The sequence below is a fragment of the Oncorhynchus mykiss genome, chromosome 31, assembly GCF_013265735.2.
Source record: "Oncorhynchus mykiss isolate Arlee chromosome 31, USDA_OmykA_1.1, whole genome shotgun sequence".
NCBI lineage: Eukaryota > Metazoa > Chordata > Actinopteri > Salmoniformes > Salmonidae > Oncorhynchus > Oncorhynchus mykiss.
In genome coordinates this window covers 1,725,303-1,751,665 of record NC_050571.1, presented here as the reverse complement: position 1 = coordinate 1,751,665, position 26,363 = coordinate 1,725,303, and the positions used below count along the sequence as shown (strand labels likewise).

The 26,363-nt window shown below is 45.8% G+C and overlaps 2 protein-coding genes across 2 annotated transcripts; one reads left to right on the top strand and one right to left on the bottom strand.

Moving 5' to 3' along the window:
* The first annotated feature begins 1,802 nt into the window (after positions 1-1,802).
* Positions 1,803-11,271, top strand: LOC110504475 (glutamine amidotransferase-like class 1 domain-containing protein 3A, mitochondrial). Its single transcript, XM_036970157.1, has 5 exons — positions 1,803-1,934; positions 2,896-3,008; positions 9,245-9,416; positions 10,259-10,460; positions 10,692-11,271. The coding sequence occupies exons 2-5, from the start codon at positions 2,901-2,903 to the stop codon at positions 10,882-10,884; spliced, it is 675 nt and encodes a 224-aa protein (XP_036826052.1). The 5' UTR covers positions 1,803-1,934; positions 2,896-2,900; the 3' UTR covers positions 10,885-11,271.
* A 5,980-nt stretch (positions 11,272-17,251) lies between these two features.
* zgc:174917 (probable alpha-ketoglutarate-dependent hypophosphite dioxygenase) lies at positions 17,252-24,909 on the bottom strand. The gene is made up of 8 exons (XM_036970492.1): positions 24,770-24,909; positions 24,608-24,684; positions 22,593-22,793; positions 20,933-21,230; positions 20,244-20,335; positions 19,711-19,850; positions 18,623-18,727; positions 17,252-18,224 (listed from the first exon to the last, which is right to left on the bottom strand). The coding sequence occupies exons 3-8, from the start codon at positions 22,720-22,722 to the stop codon at positions 18,141-18,143; spliced, it is 849 nt and encodes a 282-aa protein (XP_036826387.1). The 5' UTR covers positions 22,723-22,793; positions 24,608-24,684; positions 24,770-24,909; the 3' UTR covers positions 17,252-18,140.
* Between the last annotated feature and the right edge of the window lie 1,454 nt (positions 24,910-26,363).

The window sequence follows — 26,363 nt, the reverse complement described above, 5'->3', positions numbered from 1 at the left end:
TGAATAATTTTGCACGCCCAATTTTTCAGTTTTTGATTTGTTAAAAAAGTTTGAAATATCCAATAAATGTCGTTCCACTTCATGATTGTGTCCCACTTGTTGATTCTTCACAAAAAAATACAGTTGTATATCTTTATGTTTGAAGCCTGAAATGTGGCAAAAGGTCGCAAAGTTCAAGGGGGCCGAATACTTTCGCAAGGCACTGTAACCAACACGTACGCAATGGTCAGAAGACGCAGGCCTCCTTACTGTCCCGAGAATTTCAAAGCAAACAGCTGGAGGCAGGGCTTTCTCTGACAGAGCTCCATTTTTATGGAATGGTCTGCCTATCCATGTGAAAGATGCAGATTCAGTCTCAAACTTTAAGTCATTATTGGAGACTCATCTCTTCAGTGGGTCATATGATATAGTGTACTCTGGCCCAGGAGTGTGAAGGTGAACGGAAAGGCACTGGAGCAACGAACCGCCCTTGCTGTCTCTGCCTGGCCGGTTCCCCTCTCTCCACTGGGATTCTCTGCCTCTAACCCTATTACAGGGGCTGAGTCACTGGCTTACTGGAGATCTTCCATGCTGTCCCTAGGAGGGGTGCATCACTTGAGTGGGTTGGCGCCCCCACTTGACCCACCTAGCTGACTATGACTGAGATATGACACACCTAGCTGACTATGACTGAGATATGGCCCACCTAGCTGACTATGACTGAGATATGACACACCTAGCTGACTATGACTGAGATATGGCCCACCTAGCTGACTATGACTGAGATATGGCCCACCTAGCTGACTATGACTGAGCTATGACACACCTAGTTGACTATGACTGAGTTATGGTACACCTAGTTGACTTTGACTGAGATATGACCCACCTAGCTGACTATGACTGAGATATGACACACCTAGCTGACTATGACTGAGATATGGTACACCTAGCTGACTATGACTGAGTTATGGCACACCTAGCTGACTATGACTGAGATATGGCCCACCTAGCTGACTATGACTGAGATATGGTACACCTAGCTGACTATGACTGAGATTTGGTACACCTAGCTGACTATGAGATATGACACACCTAGCTGACTACGACTGAGATATGGCCCACCTAGCAACTATGACTGAGATATGGCCCACCTAGCTGACTAGGACTGAGATATGGCCCACCTAGCTGACTATGACTGAGATATGACACACCTAGCTGACTATGACTGAGATATGGCCCACCTAGCTGACTATGACTGAGATATGGCCCACCTAGCTGACTATGACTGAGATATGGCCCACCTAGCTGACTATGACTGAGATATGACACACCTAGCTGACTATGACTGAGATATGGCCCACCTAGCTGACTATGACTGAGTTATGGCCCACCTAGCTGACTATGACTGAGATATGACCCACCTAGCTGACTATGACTGAGATATGGCACACCTGTCTGTAAATACAAACTGTGTTTATTGTAGTCTTCGCTATACTGTCTATAAATAAATGATTCTGTAGACTGATAATCTACACAGTATTTTCATCAATACTGACACACTGACACTATCTATCCATCCATCCATCCATCCATCCATCCATCCATCCATCCATCCATCCATCCATCCATCCATCCATCTATCCATCCATCCATCCATCCATCCGATCCAACCAATGTCAGAATGACTTAGCAGATTTAACATTGGCCAAACAGAGGAAGGCAGCAGCAGTTTCCCTTTCCCCTCCCTGCATCAGTCCCGTACAGACAGCCAGCCCTTCAGCCTTCTATGTAAAGCTGTAACCCAGACCACACCTCCGTGGGCGGGGCCAGGGCAGCCTAGGCAGGAAGGGTATAAAGCCAGTAGGATTCCAGTTTCACTACAACAGGAGACAGCAGGTAGGAGAAGACGCCACAGACGGAACAGACCATATACTACTGTAGTGTACCTTTACAAGGTGAGAGAACTACTACTGCTGCTAGTAAACTAGTAGTCTACTTCCCTATTACGTTAGTATTCATGTTGTATTTAGAGTTGGAAATGTGACGCCAGGTGAACATTGTGGTGTTAGGATGGAAATGTGGTAACGTTCTTCGTCTTTTATACACAACACAACAGCAATACTTTCATGTAGACTTGCAACATTTACAATATTTATAATGATCGGTGAACTGATGCTTATCTAAATCTCTGTGCTTTCTGTTCCTTTACACCGACTCTACTCTCCACTCCAGTTCCTGTTTCTGTCTGCCTCTACCAGGTGTTGTTGACTAGAAACATAGAGAGAGAGGGAGGGAAGAAGGGGGGAGGAGAGAGACAGAGAGAGAAAGGGAGTGAGGGAGGGAGACAGAGAGAGAGCGTGGGAAGGGGGAGGAAGAGAGATAAAGAAAGAGAGAGAGAGTGGTGTGTTTCCTGTGTTGTTTGTTACCTGGAAACAGTCCTCCAGAGACTCAGTCATGTTCGGATTTTCAGGAGACTTCTGTCACCGGTGGACCTGAGGCCTTTAAATGTTTAATAGTTGCTGCTGGGAGGTGCCAAGTCATCTTAAATGGCACCCTATTCCCTAGTGCACTCGTTTTTGACCAGAAGTAGTACACTATATAGGGAATAGGGTGCAATTTGGGAGGCAAACCTTGGTGTACCTGACACTACATTGACCAATCAATTTGGTTTTTGTAACATTACACACGGACACTCAGCTATGTGGTGTATGTAACCTGCCCCTCCATGTGCAGTGAGCTGCATTGATGGTAAAACAAGGGGGTTTGTAAGGACACAGTCTGGGGAACAGTTTAATCAAACAGCTGTTAGTGCTATCCCTGTCTCCATTCTGTTGTTCTGGTCTAACTCCAGACCATATGGTGTGTGTGTGTGTGCGTGTGTGTGTGTGTGTGTGCGTGTGTGTGTGTGTGTTGCAGAAGCCATGGTGAAGTGTGTAGCCGTAATTCTGTCAGGGTGTGGAGTCTATGATGGGACTGAGATCCACGAGGCGTCAGCTGTACTGGTCCACCTCAGCAGGGCCGGAGCTAAGGTAAGGGTTGTCTACATTAGGGTTACGGCCTAAGGTAAGGGAGGTCTACATTAGGGTTAGGGCCTAAGGTAAGGGTGGTCTACATTAGGGGTTGGGGCTAAGGTAAGGGTGGTCTACATTAGGGTTGGAGCTAAGGTAAGGGTAGTCTACATTAGGGTTAGGGCTAAGGTAAGGGTGGTCTACATTAGGGCTGGAGATAAGGTAAGGGTGGTCTACATTAGAGTTAGGGGCTAAGGTAAGGGTGGTCTACATTAGGGTTAGGGGCTAAGGTAAGGGTAGTCTACAATAGGGTTAGGTGCTAAGGTAAGGGTTGTCTACATTAGGGTTAGGGGCTAAGGTAAGTGTAGTCTACGTTAGGGTTAGGGGCTAAGGTAAGGGTGGTCTACATTAGGGTTAGGGCCTAAGCTAAGGGTAGTCTTCATTAGGGCTAGAGCTAAGGTAAGGGTGGTCTACATTATGGTTAGGGGCTAAGGTAAGGGTGGTCTACGTTAGGCTTAGGGGCTAAGGTAAGGGTGGTCTACATTAGTGTTAGGGGCTAAGGTAAGGATGGTCTACATCAGGGTTAGGGTTAGGGGCTAAGGTAAGGGTGGTCTACATTAGGGTTAGGGGCTAAGGTAAGGGTAGTCTACATTAGGGCTGGAGCTAAGGTAAGGGTGGTCTATGTTAGGGTTAGGGGCTAAGGTAAGGGTAGTCTACATTAGGGTTAGGGGCTAAGGTAAGGGTGGCCTACATTAGGGTTAGGGGCTAAGGTAAGTGTGGTCTACATTAGGGCTGGAGCTAAGGTAAGGGTGGTCTACGTTAGGGTTAGGGGCTAAGGTAAGGGTGGCCTACATTAGGGTTAGGGGCTAAGGTAAGGGTGGTCTACATTAGGGTTTGGGGCTAAGGTAAGTGTAGTCTACGTTAGAGTTAGGGGCTAAGGTAAGGGTGGTCTACGTTAGAGTTAGGGCTAAGGTAAGTGTAGCCTACGTTAGGGTTAGGGGCTAAGGTAAGGGTGGTATACGTTAGAGTTAGGGGCTAAGATAAGGGTAGTCTACATTAGGGTTAGGGGCTAAGGTAAGGGTAGTCTACATTAGGGTTCGGGGCTAAGGTAAGGGTAATCTACATTAGTGTTAGGGGCTAAGGTAAGGGTGTTCTACATTAGGGTCAGGGTTAGGGGCTAAGGTAAGGGTGGTCTACATTAGGGTTAGGGGCTAAGGTAAGGATGGTCTAAATTAGGGTTAGGGGCTAAGGTAAGTGTGGTCTACATTAGGGCTGGAGCTCAGGTAAGGGTGGTCTACATTAGGGTTAGGGGCTAAGGTAAGGGTAGTCTTCATTAGGGCTAGAGCTAAGGTAAGGGTGGTCTACATTAGGGTTAGAGCCTAAGGAAAGGGTGGTCTACGTTAGTGTTAGGGGCTAAGGTAAGGGTGGTCTACATTAGGGTTAGGGTTAGGGGCTAAGGTTTAGGGTGGTCTACATTAGGGTTAGGGGCTAAATTAAGGATGGTCTACATAAGGGTTAGGGGCTAAGGTAAGGGTGGTCTTTGTTAGGGTTATGACTGTAGCTAAGGTAAGGGTAGTCTACGTTAGGGTTAGGGGCTAAGGCAAGGGTGGTCTACATTAGGGTTAGGGGCTAAGGTAAGGGTGGTCTACATTAGGGTTAGGGTTAGGGGCTAAGGTAAGGGTTGTCTACATTAGAGTTAGGGGCTAAATTAAGGATTGTCTACATTAGGGTTAGGGGCTAAGGTAAGGGTGGTCTACATTAGGGCTGGAGCTAAGGTAAGGGTGGTCTACGTTAGGGTTAGGGGCTAAGGTAAGGGTGGTCTACGTTAGGGTTAGGTGCTAAGGTAAGGGTTGTCTACATTAGAGTTAGGGGCTAAATTAAGGATGGTCTACATTAGGGTTAGGGGCTAAGGTAAGGGTAGTCTACATTAGGGCTGGAGCTAAGGTAAGGGTGGTCTATGTTAGGGTTAGGGGCTAAGGTAAGGGTGGCCTACATTAGGGTTAGGGGCTAAGGTAAGTGTGGTCTACATTAGGGCTGGAGCTAAGGTAAGGGTGGTCTACGTTAGGGTTAGGGGCTAAGGTAAGGGTGGCCTACATTAGGGTTAGGGGCTAAGGTAAGGGTGGTCTACATTAGGGTTTGGGGCTAAGGTAAGTGTAGTCTACGTTAGAGTTAGGGGCTAAGGTAAGGGTGGTCTACGTTAGAGTTAGGGCTAAGGTAAGTGTAGCCTACGTTAGGGTTAGGGGCTAAGGTAAGGGTGGTATACGTTAGAGTTAGGGGCTAAGGTAAGGGTAGTCTACATTAGGGTTAGGGGCTAAGGTAAGGGTGGCCTACATTAGGGTTAGGGGCTAAGGTAAGTGTGGTCTACATTAGGGCTGGAGCTAAGGTAAGGGTGGTCTACGTTAGTGTTAGGGGCTAAGGTAAGGGTGGCCTACATTAGGGTTAGGGGCTAAGGTAAGGGTGGTCTACATTAGGGTTTGGGGCTAAGGTAAGTGTAGTCTACGTTAGAGTTAGGGGCTAAGGTAAGGGTGGTCTACGTTAGAGTTAGGGCTAAGGTAAGTGTAGCCTACGTTAGGGTTAGGGGCTAAGGTAAGGGTGGTATACGTTAGAGTTAGGGGCTAAGGTAAGGGTAGTCTACATTAGGGTTAGGGGCTAAGGTAAGGGTAGTCTACATTAGGGTTCGGGGCTAAGGTAAGGGTAATCTACATTAGTGTTAGGGGCTAAGGTAAGGGTGTTCTACATTAGGGTCAGGGTTAGGGGCTAAGGTAAGGGTGGTCTACATTAGGGTTAGGGGCTAAGGTAAGGATGGTCTAAATTAGGGTTAGGGGCTAAGGTAAGTGTGGTCTACATTAGGGCTGGAGCTCAGGTAAGGGTGGTCTACATTAGGGTTAGGGGCTAAGGTAAGGGTGGTCTACATTAGGGTTAGGGGCTAAGGTAAGGGTAGTCTTCATTAGGGCTAGAGCTAAGGTAAGGGTGGTCTACATTAGGGTTAGAGCCTAAGGAAAGGGTGGTCTACGTTAGGGTTAGGGGCTAAGGTAAGGGTGGTCTACATTATGGTTAGGGGCTAAGGTAAGGGTGGTCTACGTTAGGCTTAGGGGCTAAGGTAAGGGTGGTCTACATTAGTGTTAGGGGCTAAGGTAAGGGTGGTCTACATTAGGGTTAGGGTTAGGGGCTAAGGTAAGGGTGGTCTACATTAGGGTTAGGGGCTAAATTAAGGATGGTCTACATAAGGGTTAGGGGCTAAGGTAAGGGTGGTCTTTGTTAGGGTTATGACTGTAGCTAAGGTAAGGGTGGTCTACATTAGGGTTAGGGTTAGGGGCTAAGGTAAGGGTTGTCTACATTAGAGTTAGGGGCTAAATTAAGGATGGTCTACATTAGGGTTAGGGGCTAAGGTAAGGGTGGTCTACATTAGGGCTGGAGCTAAGGTAAGGGTGGTCTACGTTAGGGTTAGGGGCTAAGGTAAGGGTGGTCTACGTTAGGGTTAGGTGCTAAGGTAAGGGTTGTCTACATTGGGGTTAGGGGCTAAGGCAAGGGTGGTCTACATTAGGGTTAGGGGCTAAGGTAAGGGTGGTCTACATTAGGGTTAGGGGCTAAGGTAAGTGTAGTCTACGTTAGGGTTAGGGGCTAAGGTAAGGGTGGTCTACGTTAGAGTTAGGGGCTAAGGTAAGTGTAGTCTACGTTAGGGTTAGGGGCTAAGGTAAGGGTGGTCTACATTAGGGTTAGGGGCTAAGGTAAGGGTGGTCTTTGTTAGGGTTATGACTGTAGCTAAGGTAAGGGTGGTCTACGTTAGGGTTAGGGGCTAAGGCAAGGGTGGTCTACATTAGGGTTAGGGGCTAAGGTAAGGGTGGTCTTCTTAGGGTTATGACCTAAGGTAAGGGTGGTCTACGTTAGGGTTAGGGGCTAAGGTAATTGCGGTCTACGTTAGGGTTAGGGGCTAAGGTAAGGGTGGTCTACGCTAGGGTTAGGTGCTAAGGTAAGGGTTGTCTACATTAGGGTTAGGGGCTAAGTCAAGGGTGGTCTACATTAGGGTTAGGGGCTAAGGTAAGTGTAGTCTGCGTTAGGGTTAGGGGCTAAGGTAAGGGTAGTCTTCGTTAGGGTTATGACTGGAGCTAAGGTAAGGGTGGTCAACGTTAGGGTTAGGACCTAAGGTAAGGGTAGTCTACGTTAGCGTTAGGGGCTAAGGTAAGGGTGGTCTACGTTAGGCTTAGGAGCTAAGGTAAGGGTGGTCTATGTTAGGCTTAGGAGCTAAGGTAAGGGTGGTCTACATTAGGATTAGGGGCTAAGGTAAGGGTGGTCTACATTGGGGTTAGTGGCTAAGGTAATTGAGGTCTACATTAGGGTTAGGGACTAAGGTAAGGAGTGTCTACGTTAAGGTTAGCGGCTAAGGTAAGGGTGGTCTACGTTAGGGTTAGGGGCTAAGGTAAGGGTAGTCTACGTTAGCGTTAGGGGCTAAGGTAAGGGTGGTCTACGTTAGGCTTAGGAGCTAAGGTAAGGGTGGTCTATGTTAGGCTTAGGAGCTAAGGTAAGGGTGGTCTACATTAGGATTAGGGGCTAAGGTAAGGGTGGTCTACATTGGGGTTAGTGGCTAAGGTAATTGAGGTCTACATTAGGGTTAGGGACTAAGGTAAGGAGTGTCTACGTTAAGGTTAGCGGCTAAGGTAAGGGTGGTCTACGTTAGGGTTAGGGGCTAAGGTAAGGGTGGTCTACATTAGGGTTAGGTTGCTAAGGTAAGGGTGGTCTACATTAGGGCTGGAGCTAAGGTAAGGTTTGTCTACGTTAGGGTTGGGGCCTACGGTTAGGGTGGTCTACATTAGGGTTAGGGGCTAAGGTAAGGGTGGTCTACGTTAGGCTTAGGAGCTAAGGTAAGGGTGGTCTATGTTAGGCTTAGGAGCTAAGGTAAGGGTGGTCTACATTAGGATTAGGGGCTATGGTAAGGGTGGTCTACATTGGGGTTAGTGGCTAAGGTAATTGAGGTCTACATTAGGGTTAGGGACTAAGGTAAGGAGTGTCTACGTTAAGGTTAGCGGCTAAGGTAAGGGTGGTCTACGTTAGGGTTAGGGGCTAAGGTAAGGGTGGTCTACATTAGGGTTAGGTTGCTAAGGTAAGGGTGGTCTACATTAGGGCTGGAGCTAAGGTAAGGTTTGTCTACGTTAGGGTTGGGGCCTACGGTTAGGGTGGTCTACATTAGGTTTAGGGCCTAAGGTAAGGGTGGTCTACACTCGGGTTTGGGCCTAAAGTAAGTGTGGTCTACATTAGGGTTAGTGGCGATGGTAAGGGTGGTTTTCATTATGGTTACGACTGGAGCTAAGGTAGGGGTGGTCTACATTATGGTTACGACTCGAGCTAAGGTAAGGGTGGTCTACATTAGGGTTATGGCTGGGACTAAGGTAAGGGTGGTCTACATAAGGGTTAGGGCTAAGGTAAGGGTGGTCAACATTAGGGCTGGGGCTAATAGAAGATAATAGTATCTAACATCCTACCCCTCCTCACTCCTCCCCTCTTCTTCTCCCCCTCTCCTCCCCCTCCTCTCCTCTCCTCTCTTCTCCTCCCCCTCTCCCCCAATCCTCTCATCTCTTCTCCTCCCCATCTTCTACCCTTCTCCCTCCTCTCACCTCCTCTCCTAACCCCCCCTCCACCTCTTCTTCACTCCTCTCCTCTCACCTCCTCTCCTAACCCCTCCGCCTCCTCTTCACTCCTCTCCTCTCCTCCACCCTCCTCCGCCTCCCCATCCTCTCCTCTCTTCTCTTCTCTTCCCCCTCTCCTCCCCCTCCACTCCTTTCCTCTCCTGTCCTCCGCCTCCCCATCCTCTCCTCTCCTCCCTTCTCCTCCCCCCTGCTCACTCCTCCCCTCTTCTCCTCCCCCTCTCCTCCCCCTCCTCTCCCCTCCTCTCTCCTCCTCTCCTAATCCCTCCTCCGCCTCCTCTTCACTCCTCTCCTCTCCTCCACCCTTCTCCGCCTCCCCATCCTCTCCTCTCCTCTCTTCTCCTCCCCCTCCCTCCTCTCGCCTCCTCTCCTAACCCCTCATCCGCCTCCTCTTCACTCCTCTCCTCTCCTCCACCCTCCTCCGCCTCCCCATCCTCTCCTCTCCTCTTCCTCCTCCTTCCTCTCACCTCCTCTCCTAACCCCTCATCCGCCTCCTCTTCACTCCTCTCCTCTACTCCACCCTCCTCCGCCTCCCCATCCTCTCCTCTCTTCTCTTCTCCTCCCCCTGTCATCCCCCTCCTCACTCCTCCTCTCTTCTCCTCCCCTTCCCTCTCCCAGGTCCAGATGTTTGCCCCCAACGAGGACCAAATGCATGTAGTGAACCACTGTGAGGGGAAACCCACGGCTGAGAAACGCAACGTCCTGGAGGAGAGTGCTCGAATCGCCCGCGGCGATGTGTCTGACCTTGCCAAGCTAGAGATCACCGCCTTCGACGCCCTCGTTATCCCAGGTGAGCATTACTCCTTCATCTAGCACCAGCACATTGATAATATGATACTGGTACTGACTAACACAGTCCTGTCTTAATATTTTATCAGTAAAAACTTTATCATCTCTCCTTTATTCTATATCTCTGTTACTATATCATCACTCCTTTATGCTATATCTCTGTTACTATATCATCTCTCCTTTATGCTATATCTCTGTTACTATATCATCTCTCCTTTATTCTATATCTCTTTTACTATATTACCACTCCTTTTCTATATCTCTGTTAGTATATCATCTCTCCTTTATGCTATATCTCTGTTACTATATCACCACTCCTTTTTTCTATATCTCTGTTACTATATCATCTCTACTTTATGCTATATCTCTGTTACTATATCATCTCCCCTTTATTCTATATCTCTGTTTCTATATCATTTCTCCTTTAATCTATCTCTGTTACTATATCATCTCCCCTTTATTCTATATCTCTGTTACTATATCATCTCTCCTTTATTCTATATATCTGTTACTATATCATCTCCCTTTTATGCTATATCTCTGTTACTATATCATCTCTCCTTTATTCTATATCTCTGTTACTATATCATCTCTCCTTTATGCTATATCTCTGTTACTATATCATCTCTCCTTTAATCTATATCTCTGTTACTATATCATCTCTCCTTTGTGCTATATCTCTGTTACTATATCATCTCTCCTTTATTCTATATATCTGTTACTATATCATCACTCTTTCACTATGACTTCATTTCAATCATTCTACTCCCATCAACCCCAAACATGACCAAACCACTGGTCTCCGCGGTGCTCCTCTCAACTGAACTGTGTTTTGTTTTGCAGGTGGTTTTGGCGTGGCTAAAAATCTGTCTGACTGGGCTGTGAAGGGGAAGGAGTTCACGGTTCAACCCCAAGTAGAGAAGCTGATTAAGGGGTTCCACGCTGCAGGCAAGCCCCTGGCTATGTGCTGCATCTCCCCTGTCCTAGCTGCTAAGGCCCTGCCGGGGTGTGAGATCACTGTGGGACAGGACAAGGAGTGTGAGAGGTGAGTTACAATGTCTCAGTTGTGTGTGTGTGTGTGTGTGTGTGTGTGTGTGTGTGTGTGTGTGTGTGTGTGTGTGTGTGTGTGTGTGTGTGTGTGTGTGTGTGTGTGTGTGTGTGTGTGTGTGTGTGTGTGTGTGTGTGTGTGTGTGTGTGTGTGTGTGCTGATATGTTTTAACAGAACAAAGCAGTATGTTTTTAACCCTGCTGCTTTTCTTCTCCCTCCTGCCACTAGATGGCCCCATGCCCAGACGGCAACTTCCATGAAGGAGCTGGGCTGTAAACACGTGAATAAGAAAGTGGGGGAGGTCCACATCGATGTGAAGAACAAGCTGGTCACCTCCTCCGCCTTCATGTGTAACGCTCCCATACATGAGGTGTTTGACGGGGTGGGCGTCATGGTTACAGAACTGCTCAAACTGGCCTAGGACACGTCTGAGATTCAGAATACTGATTAGCTGAGCTTCTCAAAAGGCACCCTGTTCCCTTTATAGTGCTGATGTGACCTTCCCAAAAGGCACCCTGTTCCCTTTATAGTGCTGATGTGATCTTCTCAAAAGACACCCTGTTCCCTTTATAGTGCTGATGTGACCTTCCCAAAAGACGGGAATAGGGAGCTATTTGGGAAGTGACCTCACGATCATGTTTGTTGTTGTTGTTGTTTGTTTACCTGGAGACCCTCCTGATGGGAATGTAATGGACACACAGAAGAAGCAGAAGAAGATAGTGTTTCTGTTGCTTCATCTGTCTGACTGTGGGATGACTTGTGTTTTTATCAACCTCGTAATAAAAGTAAAACCAAATTCTGGAATGAACGACTTTTCATTTGATTAGTTTTTTCAGCTGACCACTAGGTTTTTATATGGTATATTATTGTCATACGGGGTTATGAACAGCTCGTTCTTTCTCTGTGTATTTAGCATACAGGTTAGATTGACAGAGTACATCCAGTTGGCACATAGTGGGGAATTCCCACCCGAGTTAAGCGGGTAAATGGAATGGAATTCACTTTTATGCACTTTTCTCTATACACAGCAAATTGCCCCGTGTTGATTTTTCATTTATAGTGTTGATTCAGGAATTAAATTCACTCTGTAAAATAACCAGTCCCCCAGTCTTGGAGTTAATAACCCTGGGTTGCTCGTCTTTTCAGTTCACTGCAGCTAGTTCGCTGCACACTCAAACTGGACAGTTTTATCTCAAGTCTCTTCATTCAAAGACTCAATCGTTGACACTCTTAATGACAGTTGTGGCTGCTTTGCGCAATGCATTGATGTCTTCTACCTTCTTGCCCTTTGTGCTGTCGCTGTACATTTCAAAGTGCTGAACAAATGGTTATATTGACTACGTCCGTCGTCGCTCGCTCATTAATGTCTTAATCGAAATTTCGGATTGCCTCTTATCCACTTGTCGTAGCCTTTTGCCATAGTTTGTACATCTCAATTGTCAGTAGAAACCACATTTGTTTAAGCAAGTCAGTCATATCTGCTATGTTTTTTTAAAAGGCAGTAAATGACTGAAGTGTCTGGCTGCCAGACAAGGCTTGTGGTGGATGAATCAGAATTTGTTGGGTAACATAGATGATTAAGATGTCTTGTCTGCATAATATGCTTATGTGATATACGTGTTATTAGAATGTATACCTTTGGTCTCTGGTGTTGGCAGTTGTATTTCTTCCCTCCGCTGGGGCTCAGTCACCTGGGGGCTCAGTCACCTGGGGCTCAGTCACCTGGGGCTCAGTCACCTGGGGGCTCAGTCACCTGGGGCTCAGTCACCTGGGGGCTCAGTCACCTGGGGCTCAGTCACCTGGGGCTCAGTCACCTGGGGCTCAGTCACCTGGGGCTCAGTCACCTGGGGGCTCAGTCACCTGGGGGCTCAGTCACCTGGGGCTCAGTCACCTGGGGCTCAGTCACCTGGGGGCTCAGTCACCTGGGGCTCAGTCACCTGGGGCTCAGTCACCTGGGGCTCAGTCACCTGGGGCTCAGTCACCTGGGGGCTCAGTCACCTGGGGCTCAGTCACCTGGGGGCTCAGTCACCTGGGGCTCAGTCACCTGGGGCTCAGTCACCTGGGGCTCAGTCACCTGGGGGCTCAGTCACCTGGGGCTCAGTCACCTGGGGGCTCAGTCACCTGGGGCTCAGTCACCTGGGGCTCAGTCACCTGAATGTGTCTACCTATTCTTAAACCATGTGAAGGGGTGGCGGTGGCTAGGAAAAACTCCCTAGAAAGGCCAAAACCTAGGAAGAAACCTAGAGAACCAGGCTATGTGGGGTGGCCAGTCCTCTTCTGGCTGTGCCGGGTGGAGATTATAAACCTAGAGAGGAACCAGGCTATGAGGGGTGGCCAGTCCTCTTCTGGCTGTGCCGGGTGGAGATTATAACAGAACATGGCCAAGATGTTCAAATGTTCATAAATGACCAGCATGGTCAAATAATAATAATCACATAATAATCACAGGCAGAACAGTTGAAACTGGAGCAGCAGCACGGCCATGTGGACTGGGGACAGCAAGGAGTCATCATGTCAGGTAGTCCTGAGGCATGGTCCTAGGGCTCAGGTCCTATGAGAGAGCGAAAGAAAGAGAGAAAGAGAGAATTTGAGAGAGCATACTTAAATTCACACAGGACACCGGATAGGACAGGAGAAGTACTCCAGATATAACAAACTGACCCTAGCCTGACCCTAGCCCCCCGACACATAAACTACTGCAGCATAAATACTGAATGCTGAGACAGAAGGGGTCAGGAGAAACTGTGGCCCCATCCGAGGACACCCCCGGACAGGACCAAACAGGCAGGATATAACCCCACCCACTTTGGCAAAGCACAGCCCCCACACCACTAGAGGGATATCTTCAACCACCAACTTACCATCCTGGGACAAGGCCGAGTATAGCCCACAAAGACCTCCGCCACGGCACAACCCAAGGGGGGGGCGCCAACCCAGACAGGAAGATCACATCAGTGACTCAACCCACTCAAGTGACGCACCCCTCCTAGGGACGGTATGAAAGAGCCCTAGTAAGCCAGTGACTCAGCCCCTGTAATAGGGTTAGAGGCAGAGAATCCCAGTGGAAAGAGGGGAACAGGCCAGGCAGAGACAGCAAGGGCCGTTCGTTGCTCCAGAGCCTTTCCGTTCACCTTTACACTCCTGGGCCAGACTACACTCAATCATATAGAGATATAGAGATATAGAGATGAGTCTTCAGTAAAGACTTAAAGGTTGAGACCGAGTCTGCGTCTCTCACATGGGTAGGCAGACCATTCCATAAAAATGGAGCTCTGTAGGAGAAAGCCCTGCCTCCACCTGTTTGCTTAGAAATTCTAGGGACAATTAGGAGGCCTGCGTCTTGTGACCGTAGCGTACGTGTAGGTATGTACGGCAGGACCAAATCGGAAAGATAGGTAGGAGCAAGCCCATGTACTGCTTTGTAGGTTAGCAGTAAAACCTTGAAATCAGCCCTAGCCTTGACAGGAAGCCAGTGTATGGAGGCTAGCACTGGAGTAATATGATCAAATGTTTTGGTTGTAGTCAGGATTCTAGCAGCCGTATTTAGCACTAACCATGTGTATGTAATAAATAAAATGTGAATTGATTTGATGTGATTTGTCATGGAAAGAGTAAGTGTTCTTAATATTTTGCACACTCAATGTATGTGATGTATTATCATTAACGGTTACATTTTATTGATAACATTTGCCTACATTAGGAACTCCCTTGGTGAAGTCCACAGGACTGAAAATTAGCAAATTCAACATACATGTCTCTATCACTATCACTGACACATACAGATCAGTGGTAACAATACAATTCACTGGAAAAGGCAATGCACACCGGGAAATTATACTCCAGGTGTGCCTTATTGGGGGCATGGCTTTCAAATTGTTATTTTTGGCCACCCGTGAGAGGCAGTGTTGTATCAGTTTAGCTGGATATGCTTGCGCTAATTTACATTTATAATGTCTGCTGCCGGTTCTGATGTCTTAAATGTTTACATAAGAGCATGTAGCAATAAAGACTTGTGAGTGTAGTTTGTAATGTCCTTAACTCAACATTGACCTTGTCAAGAAATACGGACCTCTTGATGTAGTGTTTAAAACTACTATATGAGGTGTTATTGTAGAACTCCATTGGGGTAAACAATAAACACTTCCTGGTGTTAAAACTACTATATGAGGTGTTATTACATAACACTGAAAGTGTTAATGCCCTAACACAGACAAAGTGTAACAGCATCAGCACTGAGTACAGTGTTAATTTAACACTCAAAAGTTTGGACCGTATAGACACTGGCCCAATTTTAAATGTAACACTGTTAGGGTTCATGTGAACTAGGCAAGTCAGTTAAGAACAAATTCTTAATTACAATGACGGTCTACACCGGCCAAACCCGGACGATGCTGGGCCAATTGTGTTCCGCCCTATGGGACTCCCAAACGTGCTAATATTGTACTGTCACTAAGTTTGATCATATTTATTTTAGTTATAAGAAATGTGAAAACTTTAGCAAGTCGTTTATCATTTGATTGTTACTATATTTAGAAATAATATCCATCATTTTTGTTGAATCTGAAAAAATCTATGATTTTCATAATATTTGTACAATATACATCAGCAATTTCTAACTATTTTAACCAGGAAGTGTCACGACTTCGACCGACGGTGGCTCCCCTTCCCGTTCGGGTGGCGCTCGGCGGTCGTCGTCGCCGGCCTACTAGCTGCCACTGATTCTTTCCTCCCCCTCCTTATGTGTTTATTGAGTACACCTGTTTTGAGTTGAGTATAATTAGTGAGGCTTTATTAGTCAGCCGGTCCGCCTGGTTCTTTGTGAGGGATTGATTATTGTGACCTTCTGTTTTGTATGTAGAGGAGCGTGTTCCTGGTCGTATATTTTGGTTGTGAGCACCCTGTGTTGCGTTTTTTGGACATTAAATAGCACTACCTCGCACTCTCTGTTTCCTGCGTCTGACTCCACACCCACGACACCCGGAGCGTTACAGGAAGGGGATTTCCAGACCTTTCTAAAGCTACGCAGCATCACCCGTTATTGTTTGTAGCCTCCTCGTGAAAAATAATGATGTTTGGGTAAGTTTATTTAGGTGGAAATCTACATGTTGCCCTTTCATTCAACTGGTTAAAATCCCAATCCCAGAATCTTTTACAAATGAAACATAGTTTGATACAAAGTAAGGCCCACCAAGTTCCACATAGAAAGATGCCAGTGTATAGTGAGATGGTTTATTCAACACGTAAATCACAATACGACACATGAAGAGGTAATATAGCATGAAGTCCCAGATACATTAGCTTACATGTTCATACAGCATTTAATTAGTCCTCCATTCACATTTTATACATGTAATTATTATCATTATCAATGCACTAAAATAACAGGTCAGCTCAGGTCACCTTCAGAGTGGCTCGCCTTTTTGTTCACTCTACAGAAACAGGAGATGGACTCCTGCCCTATGGGCCGTTCTGGTCCACTCTACAGAAACAGGAGATGGACTCCTTCCCTACGGGCCGTTCTGGTTCACTCTACAGAAACAGGAGATGGACTCCTGCCCTATGGGCCGTTCTGGTCCACTCTACAGAAACAGGAGATGGACTCCTGCCCTATGGGCCATTCTGGTTCACTCTACAGAAACAAGAGATGGACTCCTGCCCTACAGGCCGTTCTGGTTCACTCTACAGAAACAGGAGATGGACTCCTGCCCTATGGGCCGTTCTGGTTCACTCTACAGAAACAGGAGATGGACTCCTGCCCTACGGGCCGTTCTGGTTCACTCTACAGAAACAGGAGATGGACTCCTGCCCTATGGGCCGTTCTGGTTCACTCTACAGAAACAAGAGATGGACTCCTGCCCTACAGGCCGTTCTGGTTCACTCTACAGAAACAGGAGATGGACTCCTGCCCTATGGGCCGTTCTGGTTCACTCTACAGAAACAGGAGATGGACTCCTGCCCTACGGGCCGTTCTGGTTCACTCTACAGAAACAGGAGATGGACTCCTGCCCTATGGGCCGTTCTGGTTCACTCTACAGAAACAAGAGATGGACTCCTGCCCTATGGGCCGTTCTGGTCCACTCTACAGAAACATGAGATGGACTCCTGCCCTATGGGCCGTTCTGGTTCACTCTACAGAAACAGGAGATGGACTCCTGTCCTATGGGCTGTTCTGGTCCACTCTACAGAAACAGGAGATGGACTCCTGCCCTATGGGCCGTTCTGGTTCACTCTACAGAAACAGGAGATGGACTCCTGCCCTACGGGCCGTTCTGGTTCACTCTACAGAAACAGGAGATGGTCTCCTGCCCTATGGGCCGTTCTGGTTCACTCTACAGAAACAGGAGATAGACTCAAGTCCAACCCAGTGCAACCCAGCCCGACCCAGTCCAACCCAGATACTGTGAGCTCCACCGGTATTGGGACAGTGACACATGCTGTACGGTTCTAAACACTTCTACATGGACGTTACCATGACAACATATAGTCCTGAATGAATAATGACGAGGGAGAAAGTAAAAAAAGTTAAATGCACACATCATACCCCGAAAACAGAGGTCAGCATTGTATATCATACCCCCAAGACATGCTAACCTCTCACCATTACATTAACAGGGGAGGTTAGCATTTTATATCATACCCCCAAGACATGCTAACCTCTCACCATTACAATAACAGGGGAGGTTAGCATTGTATATAATACCCCCAAGACATGCTAACCTCTCACCATTACATTAACAGGGGAGGTTAGCATTGTATATCATACCCCCAAGACATGCTAACCTCTCACCATTACATTAACAGGGGAGGTTAGCATTGTATATCATACCCCCAAGACATGCTAACCTCTCACCATTACATTAACAGGGGAGGTTAGCATTTTTGGAGAGTATGATGTTTTTGTCTGTAAGGTTCTCACTGATCATTAATCAAGATTCATTCAGGATTATCCGTAATCATGATAACATCCACGTTAATGTAGAAGTGTTTAGAAACATAGTCGATTCTAATCCTACATTATTCAACATTTCTATTCTAAAATAATCTGAAACTCAACCAAAACAAACAACAAATGCATCCAACAAGTTTGTAGAGTCACAAGATTGATATAGTTAATGTGTGCTATGAACATGGGACCAAATACTAAACTTTTGACTACTTTAATACATAGAAGTTCATTTGTCCCAGTACTTTTGGTCTCCTAATATGGGGGGCTATGTACAAAAAGTGATTTTTAAACCGTTCATCCGATATCATCAAGGTGAACACAGCAGTAAGTCATCAAGGTGAACACAACAGTAAGTCATCAAGGTGAACACAGCAGTAAGTCATCAAGGTGAATACAACAGTAAGTCATCAAGGTGAACACAACAGTAAGTCATCAAGGTGAACACAGCAGTAAGTCATCAAGGTGAACACAGCAGTAAGTCATCAAGGTGAATACAGCAGTAAGTCATCAAGGTGAACACAGCAGTAAGTCATCAAGGTGAACATAGCAGTAAGTCATCAAGGTGAATACAGCAGTAAGTCATCAAGGTGAACACAGCAGTAAGTCATCAAGGTGAACACAGCAGTAAGTCATCAAGGTGAATACAGTATCATTAGGTTCCTCTAAGTATCAGACAGTAATACGGTAATGGTATCTCTATGGATATGGTTGTAGTTGTGCTGTAAGGCTCATCACAGCAAGGTGGAGAAGTGACTGAACTGGTCTGATCCACTGGCCATCACTGTAGCATGGAAACGCCTGGGACGGTCTGGGTCCTGCAGAGAGAGAGATTGAGAGAAACATAGGGTAGACACAGGTAGAGACATATCTACAGTAGTTCTCACCTGTAAAGGGTAGAGACAGGTGGATACATATGTACAGTAGTTCTCACCTGTATAGGGTAGATACAGGTAGAGACATATCTACAGTAGTTCTCACCTGTAAAGGGTAGAGACAGGTGGATACATATGTACAGTAGTTCTCACCTGTATAGGGTAGATACAGGTAGAGACATATCTACAGTAGTTCTCACCTGTATAGGGTAGATACAGGTAGAGACATATCTACAGTAGTTCTCACCTGTATAGGGTAGATACAGGTAGAGACATATCTACAGTAGTTCTCACCTGTATAGGGTAGATACAGGTAGAGACATATCTACAGTAGTTCTCACCTGTATAGGGTAGGCACAGGTAGGGACGTATCGGATCACGAAGCCACAGCGTCTCTTCTGGGATGTGTTGGGGTCACTGGCGTGGACCAGGAACCCATCATGGATCTGATTGGGTTAACCATCAACATCAAGTCACAATCCCAAATGGCACCTTAATTCTTATTGTTTGTACAGCACAATTAGTGAGAAACACAATATAGTTGTAGAAGAACAGAGAATAGAGTGTATTTCCCTGTAATACAGAATGTCTAGTAGGATTTGGGATGGGAAGCTCCCTGTAATACAGAATGTCTAGTAGGACCTGGGATGGGAAGCTCCCTGTAATACAGAATGTCTAGTAGGACCTGGGATGGGAAGCTCCCTGTAATACAGAATGTCTAGTAGGACCTGGGATGGGAAGCTCCCTGTAATACAGAATGCCCAGTAGGACCTGGGATGGGAAGCTCCCTGTAATACAGAATGTCCAGTAGGACCTGGGATGGGAAGCTCCCTGTAATACAGAATGCCCAGTAGGACCTGGGATGGGAAGCTCTCTGTAATACAGAATGCCCAGTAGGACTTGGGATGGGAAGCTCCCTGTAATACAGAATGTCTAGTAGGACCTGGGATGGGAAGCTCCCTGTAATACAGAATGTCTAGTAGGACCTGGGATGGGAAGCTCCCTGTAATACAGAATGCCCAGTAGGACCTGGGATGGGAAGCTCCCTGTAATACAGAATGCCCAGTAGGACCTGGGATGGGAAGCTCCCTGTAATACAGAATGCCCAGTAGGACTTGGGATGGGAAGCTCCCTGTAATACAGAATGTCTAGTAGGACTTGGGATGGGAAGCTCACTGTAATACAGAATGCCCAGTAGGACTTGGGATGGGAAGCTCCCTGTAATACAGAATGCCCAGTAGGACCTGGGATGGGAAGCTCCCTGTAATACAGAATGCCCAGTAGGACCTGGGATGGGAAGCTCCCTGTAATACAGAATGCCCAGTAGGACTTGGGATGGGAAGCTCACTGTAATACACAATGTCTGTTTGCTGACATTTGTTGTTCTTAAAAAGACAAGAACCCCCAGTAGGGGGGCAGTGTGACTTACAGACATCTGCCCAGCCAGCAGGGGGCAGAGTAGAGCGCTATCCGTTTGCACCAGCTCCTCAGGGATCTCCTGGTTGACTGACAGCATGTTTCCGGGGCGGGAGGCGAGTTGGTGGGGCAGCATGCCAGAGCAGTGGCTTCCTGGAGGAGGAGGGGGAAGAGGGGAGGGGGAGAGGAGAGGAGAGGAGAGGAGAGGAGAGGAGAGGAGAGGAGAGGAGAGGAGAGGAGAGGAGAGGAGAGGAGAGGAGAGGAGAGGAGAGGAGAGTGAACACTTTACTAACCACACAGACTCTAGTCTTCTGTTTGTCTATGAAAGGACATCTTATCACAGTCATTTACTGCAGTCATGTCATGCTAGAATGACAGAAAGAGGCGTTCAGAACATTAACTGTACCTGGCTAAATGCAGATAAATATTTTGAGGAGACATTTAAGTATTTATTTATCTAGTTGTGGCACCAATTAGAACTGAACTGGCCGTTTCTGGAAACTAAATGATTTGGTGAGTTTTAGGTGGTCAGGGGAGCTGCAATACCTGGGATGACCTTCAGGGCTCCGTTTTCTGCCAGTGAGTCGTCTAGAGCCAGCCACACCGACAGGACTGGACCCCCAGCTATTCCCCAGTACCTGGAGGAATCAGACAGCTGCTGAGTAAATACTTGTTATTACTCAAAACTTACTGTAGTAGTAGGAGTGGTGTAGCAGTAGTAATATTGTAGTACTACTGTAGTAGTTGTAGTGACAGTACTACAAGCAGTATTGGTAGCAGTAGTAGTACTGTAGTGGTAGGAGTGGGATTGTGATAGTTGTAGTAGTAGCAGTAGTAGTACTGTAGTAGTAGAAGTAGTATTGTGATAGTAGTAGTAGTATTGTAGTAGTGTTGTGGTAGTAGTAGCTGTAGTATTGTAGTAGTAGTAGTAGTTGTATTGTAGTAGTAGGACTGGTGTAGTAGTAGTAATATTGTAGTAGTATTGTGGTAGTAGTAGCTGTAGTATTGTAGTTGTAGTAGTATTAGTAGTATTAGCAGTAGTGGTTGCAGTAGTGATGTAGTAGTTGTAATATTGTAGTACTACTGTAGTAGTTGTAGTAACAGTACTACAAGCAGTATTGGTAGCGGTAGTAGTACTCTAGTAGTATTTTACTATTTTTGAGATACTTGTAACTGACAGTAGTATTAGTATTGTAATAGTAATGTAGCTGTAGAAGTATTAGTGATGTACTCACCTCATATCCTGGTGCCAGGCCACGAAGGGCAGTCCAGTCTCACTCTGCTGGTCCTTCTCTGATGACCTCACTTCCTCCTCACTGGTCAGAGTGATGGCATCATTTCCTGCCTGTGTGGCTGTGGGGTGGGGTGTGGGGGTTGTTGGGTACTTGCAGATGAAGCGTGAGTCTAGCAGGATGACATCAGAGCCCAGGATGGACTGTACCACCTGTAGGATGTTGGGGTGTTTGGCCAGGCCCATCACCCAGGGGTACTGCAGGTGCACATTGTGGAGACTGTACTGGGTATACTCCTCACCTGAAGTCAGGTAGACACAGGTAGATATCAGTCAATACAGGTAGATATAATTCAATACAGGGAGATACAGATAGATATCATTCAATACAGGTAGGTATCATTCATTACAGGTAGACAAAGGTAGATATTATTCAATACAGATAGGTATCATTCAATACAGGTAGATATCATTCAATACAGGTAGATATCATTCAATACAGGTAGGTATCATTCAAAACAGGTAGATATCATTCAATACAGATAGATATCATTCAATAAAGGTAGATACATATAGATATCATTCAATACAGATAGATATAATTCAATACAGGTAGATATCATTCAATACAGATAGATATCATTCAATACAGGTAGACAGAGTTAGATGTAATTCAATGCAGATAGACAGAGTTAGATATGTTTAATACCGGCAGACAGAGTTAGATGTAATTCAATACAGATAGACAGAGGTAGATATGTTCAATATAGGTAGACAGAGGTAAAAATGTTCAATACAGGTAGACATAGTTAGATATCATTCAATACAGGTGGACAGAGTTAGATATGTTCAATACAGGTAGACAGAGTTAGATGTAATTCAATACAGATAGACAGAGTTAGATGTAATTCAATACAGATAGACAGAGTTAGATGTAATTCAATACAGATAGACAGAGTTAGATGTGATTCAATACAGATAGACAGAGTTAGATGTGATTCAATACAGGTAGACAGAGTTAGATGTAATTCAACACATGTAGAGACAGGTTGATATCATTCAATACAGGTAGACACGGGTAGATATGTTCAATACAGGTAGATATCATTCAATACAGGCAGATATCATTCAACACATGTAGAGACAGGTCGTTATCATTCAATACAGGTAGACACAGGTAGATATCATTACGTACATGTCGATACAGGTAGATATCATTCAATACAGGTAGACAGAGGTAGATATTATTACGTACATGTCGATACAGGTAGATATCATTCAATACAGGTAGACAGAGGTAGATATGTTCAATACAGGTAGACAGAGGTAGAAATGTTCAATACAGGTAGACGGAGTTAGATATGTTCAATACAGATAGACACAGGTAGATATCATCCAATACAGGTAGACGGAGTTAGATATGCTCAATACAGATAGACAAAGGTAGATATAATTCAATACAGATAGACAGATGAAGATATCATTCAATAGATTCCATTTAAAGGACATGTTTAACCATAAAAGGTTGAACAAACAAGGCTGTTAACCTTCTGTTCCTAGGCCATCATTGAAAATATGAACCTGCCTTGTTAAAGGTAAAATAAAATAAAAACATAATCCTAACCCTAACCCCCCCCTCCTCCTCCTCGTCCCCCTCCACTCACCGAACTCTCTCTCCAGGTGGTTGAAGGCCTGTCTGGCCTCCCTCAGCTCTGTGTCGTCTAGGACCGGTACAGCAGAGAGGAATCCCTGCTGGTTGTAACGTTCCTTCATCTGACACGTTGACACACTCATCTCTGGGTTGGCTGCTCTACACGCCAGTCCTGACTGTGTCAACTCCACTGGGTGAAGGCTGTTTTTATAACCTGGAAAGAGAGGGAGAACAGAGAGACAAAGGGAGTGTGTCTTTGAGTTGTGCCCAGGCCATAAACAGTCGTCCTAACATAGGTATTTCTGTTTATCTTCTTAAACCTCAGCTTCTCTCCCTCTCCCTCTCTCTCTCTCTCTCTCTCTCTCTCTCTCTCTCCCTCTCCCTCTCCCTCTCCCTCTCCCTGTCCCTGTCCCTCTCCCTCTCTCTCTCTCTCTCTCTCTCTCTCTCTCTCTCTCTTTCTCTCTTGCTCTCTTTCTCCCTCACTCTCTTTCTCCCTTCTCCCTCTGGTATTCCCGTCACATGTATTCTGGGTTGTTTATGGAGTCCGGCTGTACCGCTGTCAGAAGAGGTGCTGCTTGATCAGCTTTTTCAGCTTAATGGGAAAACCATATTCTGGTGGCTGAGTTAGTCACAACATGAGAGAGGGGGTCTCATGTTAACCAGAGCCCTAAGGGAATAGACAGGGGGTCTCATGTTAACCAGAGCCCTAAGGGAATAGACAAGGGGTCTTGTGTTAACCAGAGCCCTAAAGGACTATTGGATGTTCTTATAGGCATTATAGTATTGCCAGCCTAATCTCGGGAGTCGATAGGCTTGAAGTCATAAACAGCTCAATGCTTGAAGCACAGCGAAGAGCTGCTGGCAAATGCAGAAAAGTGCTGTTTGAATGAATGCTTACGAGCCTGCTGCTGCCTACCATATCCGGAAACTATCATTTCCAAAACAAAACGTTTATTCATTCAGTGAAATACGGAACCGTTCCGAGAGAGAGAGACAGAGAGAGAGAGCGATAGGTTAAAGCCCATGAAAGCATACATACATAAAGCTGTTCCGTTCCGTGTTTTATCTAACGGGTGGCATCCATCAGTCTAAATATTGCTGTTGCACAACCTTCACCTTTATGTCATAATTATGTACAATTCTGGCAAATTAATTATGGTCTTTGTCAGGAAGATGGTCTTCACACAGTTTGCAACGAGCCAGGCGGCCCAAACTGCTGCATATACCCCGACTCTGTCGCACAGAATGCAAGAGACGTGAAACAATTTCCCTTGTTAAAATAAATGTATGTTAGCAGGCAATATTAACTAAATATGCATGTTAAAAAATATATACTTGAGTATTGATTTTAAGAAAGGCGTTGATGTTTATGGCTAGGTACACATTGGTGCAACGAAAGTGCTTTTTTCGCGAATGTGCTTCTTAAATCACCCGTTTGGCGAAGTAGGCTGTGATTCGATGATAAATTAACAGGCACCGTATCGATTATACACAATGCAGGACAAGCTAGATAAACTAGTAATAGCATCAACTATGTGTAGTTAACTAGTGATTATGTTAAGAATGATTGTTTTTTATAAGATAGCTTGCAACTTAGCTTGGCTCCTTGCTGACAGGTAGTCAGCCTGCCACGCAGTCTCTTCTTGGAGTTCAATCGGCCATAATCGGTGTCCAAAAATACCGATTACCGATTGTTATGAAAACTTGAAATTGGCCTTACACACACACAGAAACACACTGAAACACACACACAAACAGAACAGAAACACCTTCTCTGCTCTGCACTGCCCTCAGTGTGAGTGACCTGTAATTGTCTGGTGTGTGTGTGTCCAGGTTCCAGTGTTTGTCAAGGAAGGTACATGTTATTACTGCAGTCATCATGGAATTACCTTCTCACCACAGTTAGGCAAGTTAAACAACCTGACTAGATATCTTTTAACATGTCCATATTTATGACAAGACATATTTATTGACGTTCCTCTGAAACTTATGGAGAGAAAAAACATTTTGATGAAAAGAGAATCTTACCTGAAGTGGGTCAGACTTGAAGAACCACTGTCCCCTGGTGTGATCTGTCCGAAAGCCTACCACTGCTCCTGTAAAGGCTGGAGAGAGAGAGAGAGAGAGTGAGAGGTTAAAGCCCATGAAAGCATACCAAAGTCTTAAATACTTATTTGCTCTCCTCCATACCTCTGTCTGCTTCTGCCGGAGTCTCAGATGTCTCCGTCTGTCTGGACGGTGGTCTGATGTGTGGATGATGGTCACAGCAGAGGCTCTGTAGGTCAGTATGAAACTGTGGTAGTAGAAGTCTCAGTGATGTGGAGACCTCAACCTGTGTGATCTCTTATATACGGTCCTGCCAGGAGGGCTGAGCCGCAGGTGGAAACTACAGGTGTTAATCATCTAGAATGACAGTACAGGTGAAAGACTGAGCCGTGGTGACATTCCCTAGGTCATATTCATCATCATTCAGACACAGTTCATTAGGAGGAAGTACAAACTCTATGAATTTCCCCTCTCATCAGTTGACAGTAATCTGACAGTCTTAAGACACAATAAGGTGTGGAACGTACACAAAAATACAGCCTACTTTCCTGTAGCTGGTACACAGAGCTGGATTCTGGCTTCTCCTGCTATAGCCCCATCTACTGGTCAGTGGATTTCAGAGCCAGACACTCATCTAAACACACCTCCTCACTTCATTATCACACGGTGATGCTCTGGGAGTCTGTGTGAAGTGAACTCAGTGTTGTAAGGGCAACGTGCAATGTTGGAAGAAAATTATTTTTATTCAAAGAGTAGGCTTCAGTGACTTTCATATTTAGAAGGAAGGGTTTTTGATAAATACCGACTCATTGTAGTGTTTCCCATCATCTCAATCTCAATTTATTATCATCTCAATTTATTCTGCTTCCTTCTCCAGAACTTGGTTCTTAGAAAAAGGGGCATTGTTAAGGTGACACATCCATGAATGAATGACATGTCCCTCTTACCTGGAAAATAAACAAAACACTGAATTTCCGCTCTCATCAGGTGAGTCGTGTGACATACTTAAGACAGTAATGTGTAGAATAAACACAAGATGAATGCCATTCTAATACAATAAGGAGAGCTTTAAAAAGAGGAAGAGTTGAGACAAACACTCCATATTATCAAGGAAGCCTGTACAGGTGTAGAGTTCATCATGTAGCACCTCTCATCAGGTGACTGTCATGTGACATTCTAGAGTTCATCATGAGTCACCTCTCATCAGGTGACAGTTAGTCGGGGCGGCATGGTAGCCTAGTGGTTAGAGCGGTGGACTAGCAACCGGCCTTGTTAAAAGACGGTAATATAAAATACAAAAATATGAGAGTTCATCATGAATCACCTCTCATCAGGTGAAAGACAGGGTCCCTCTACACACATCGACAACAACCTCCCTCAGAGCATCGTTACTCATCGCGCCACAAAACAACTACTTCAGGACTCAGACTGAGTGACGTCAACGATTGAAACGCTATTAGCGCGAACCACCGCTAACTAGCTAGCCATTTCACATCGATTATACCTCTCATCAGGTGACAGTCATGTGACATTCTATAGTTCATCATGTGGCCCCTCTCATCCGGTGACAGTCATGTGACATTCTATAGTTCATCATGTGGCACCTCTCATCAGGTGACAGTCATGTGACATTCTAGAGTTCATCATGAGGCACCTCTCATCAGGTGACAGTCATGTGACATTCTTAAGACGCTGTAAGGTGTGGAACGTACACAGACACTTGGAAGCCCAAGTCCCA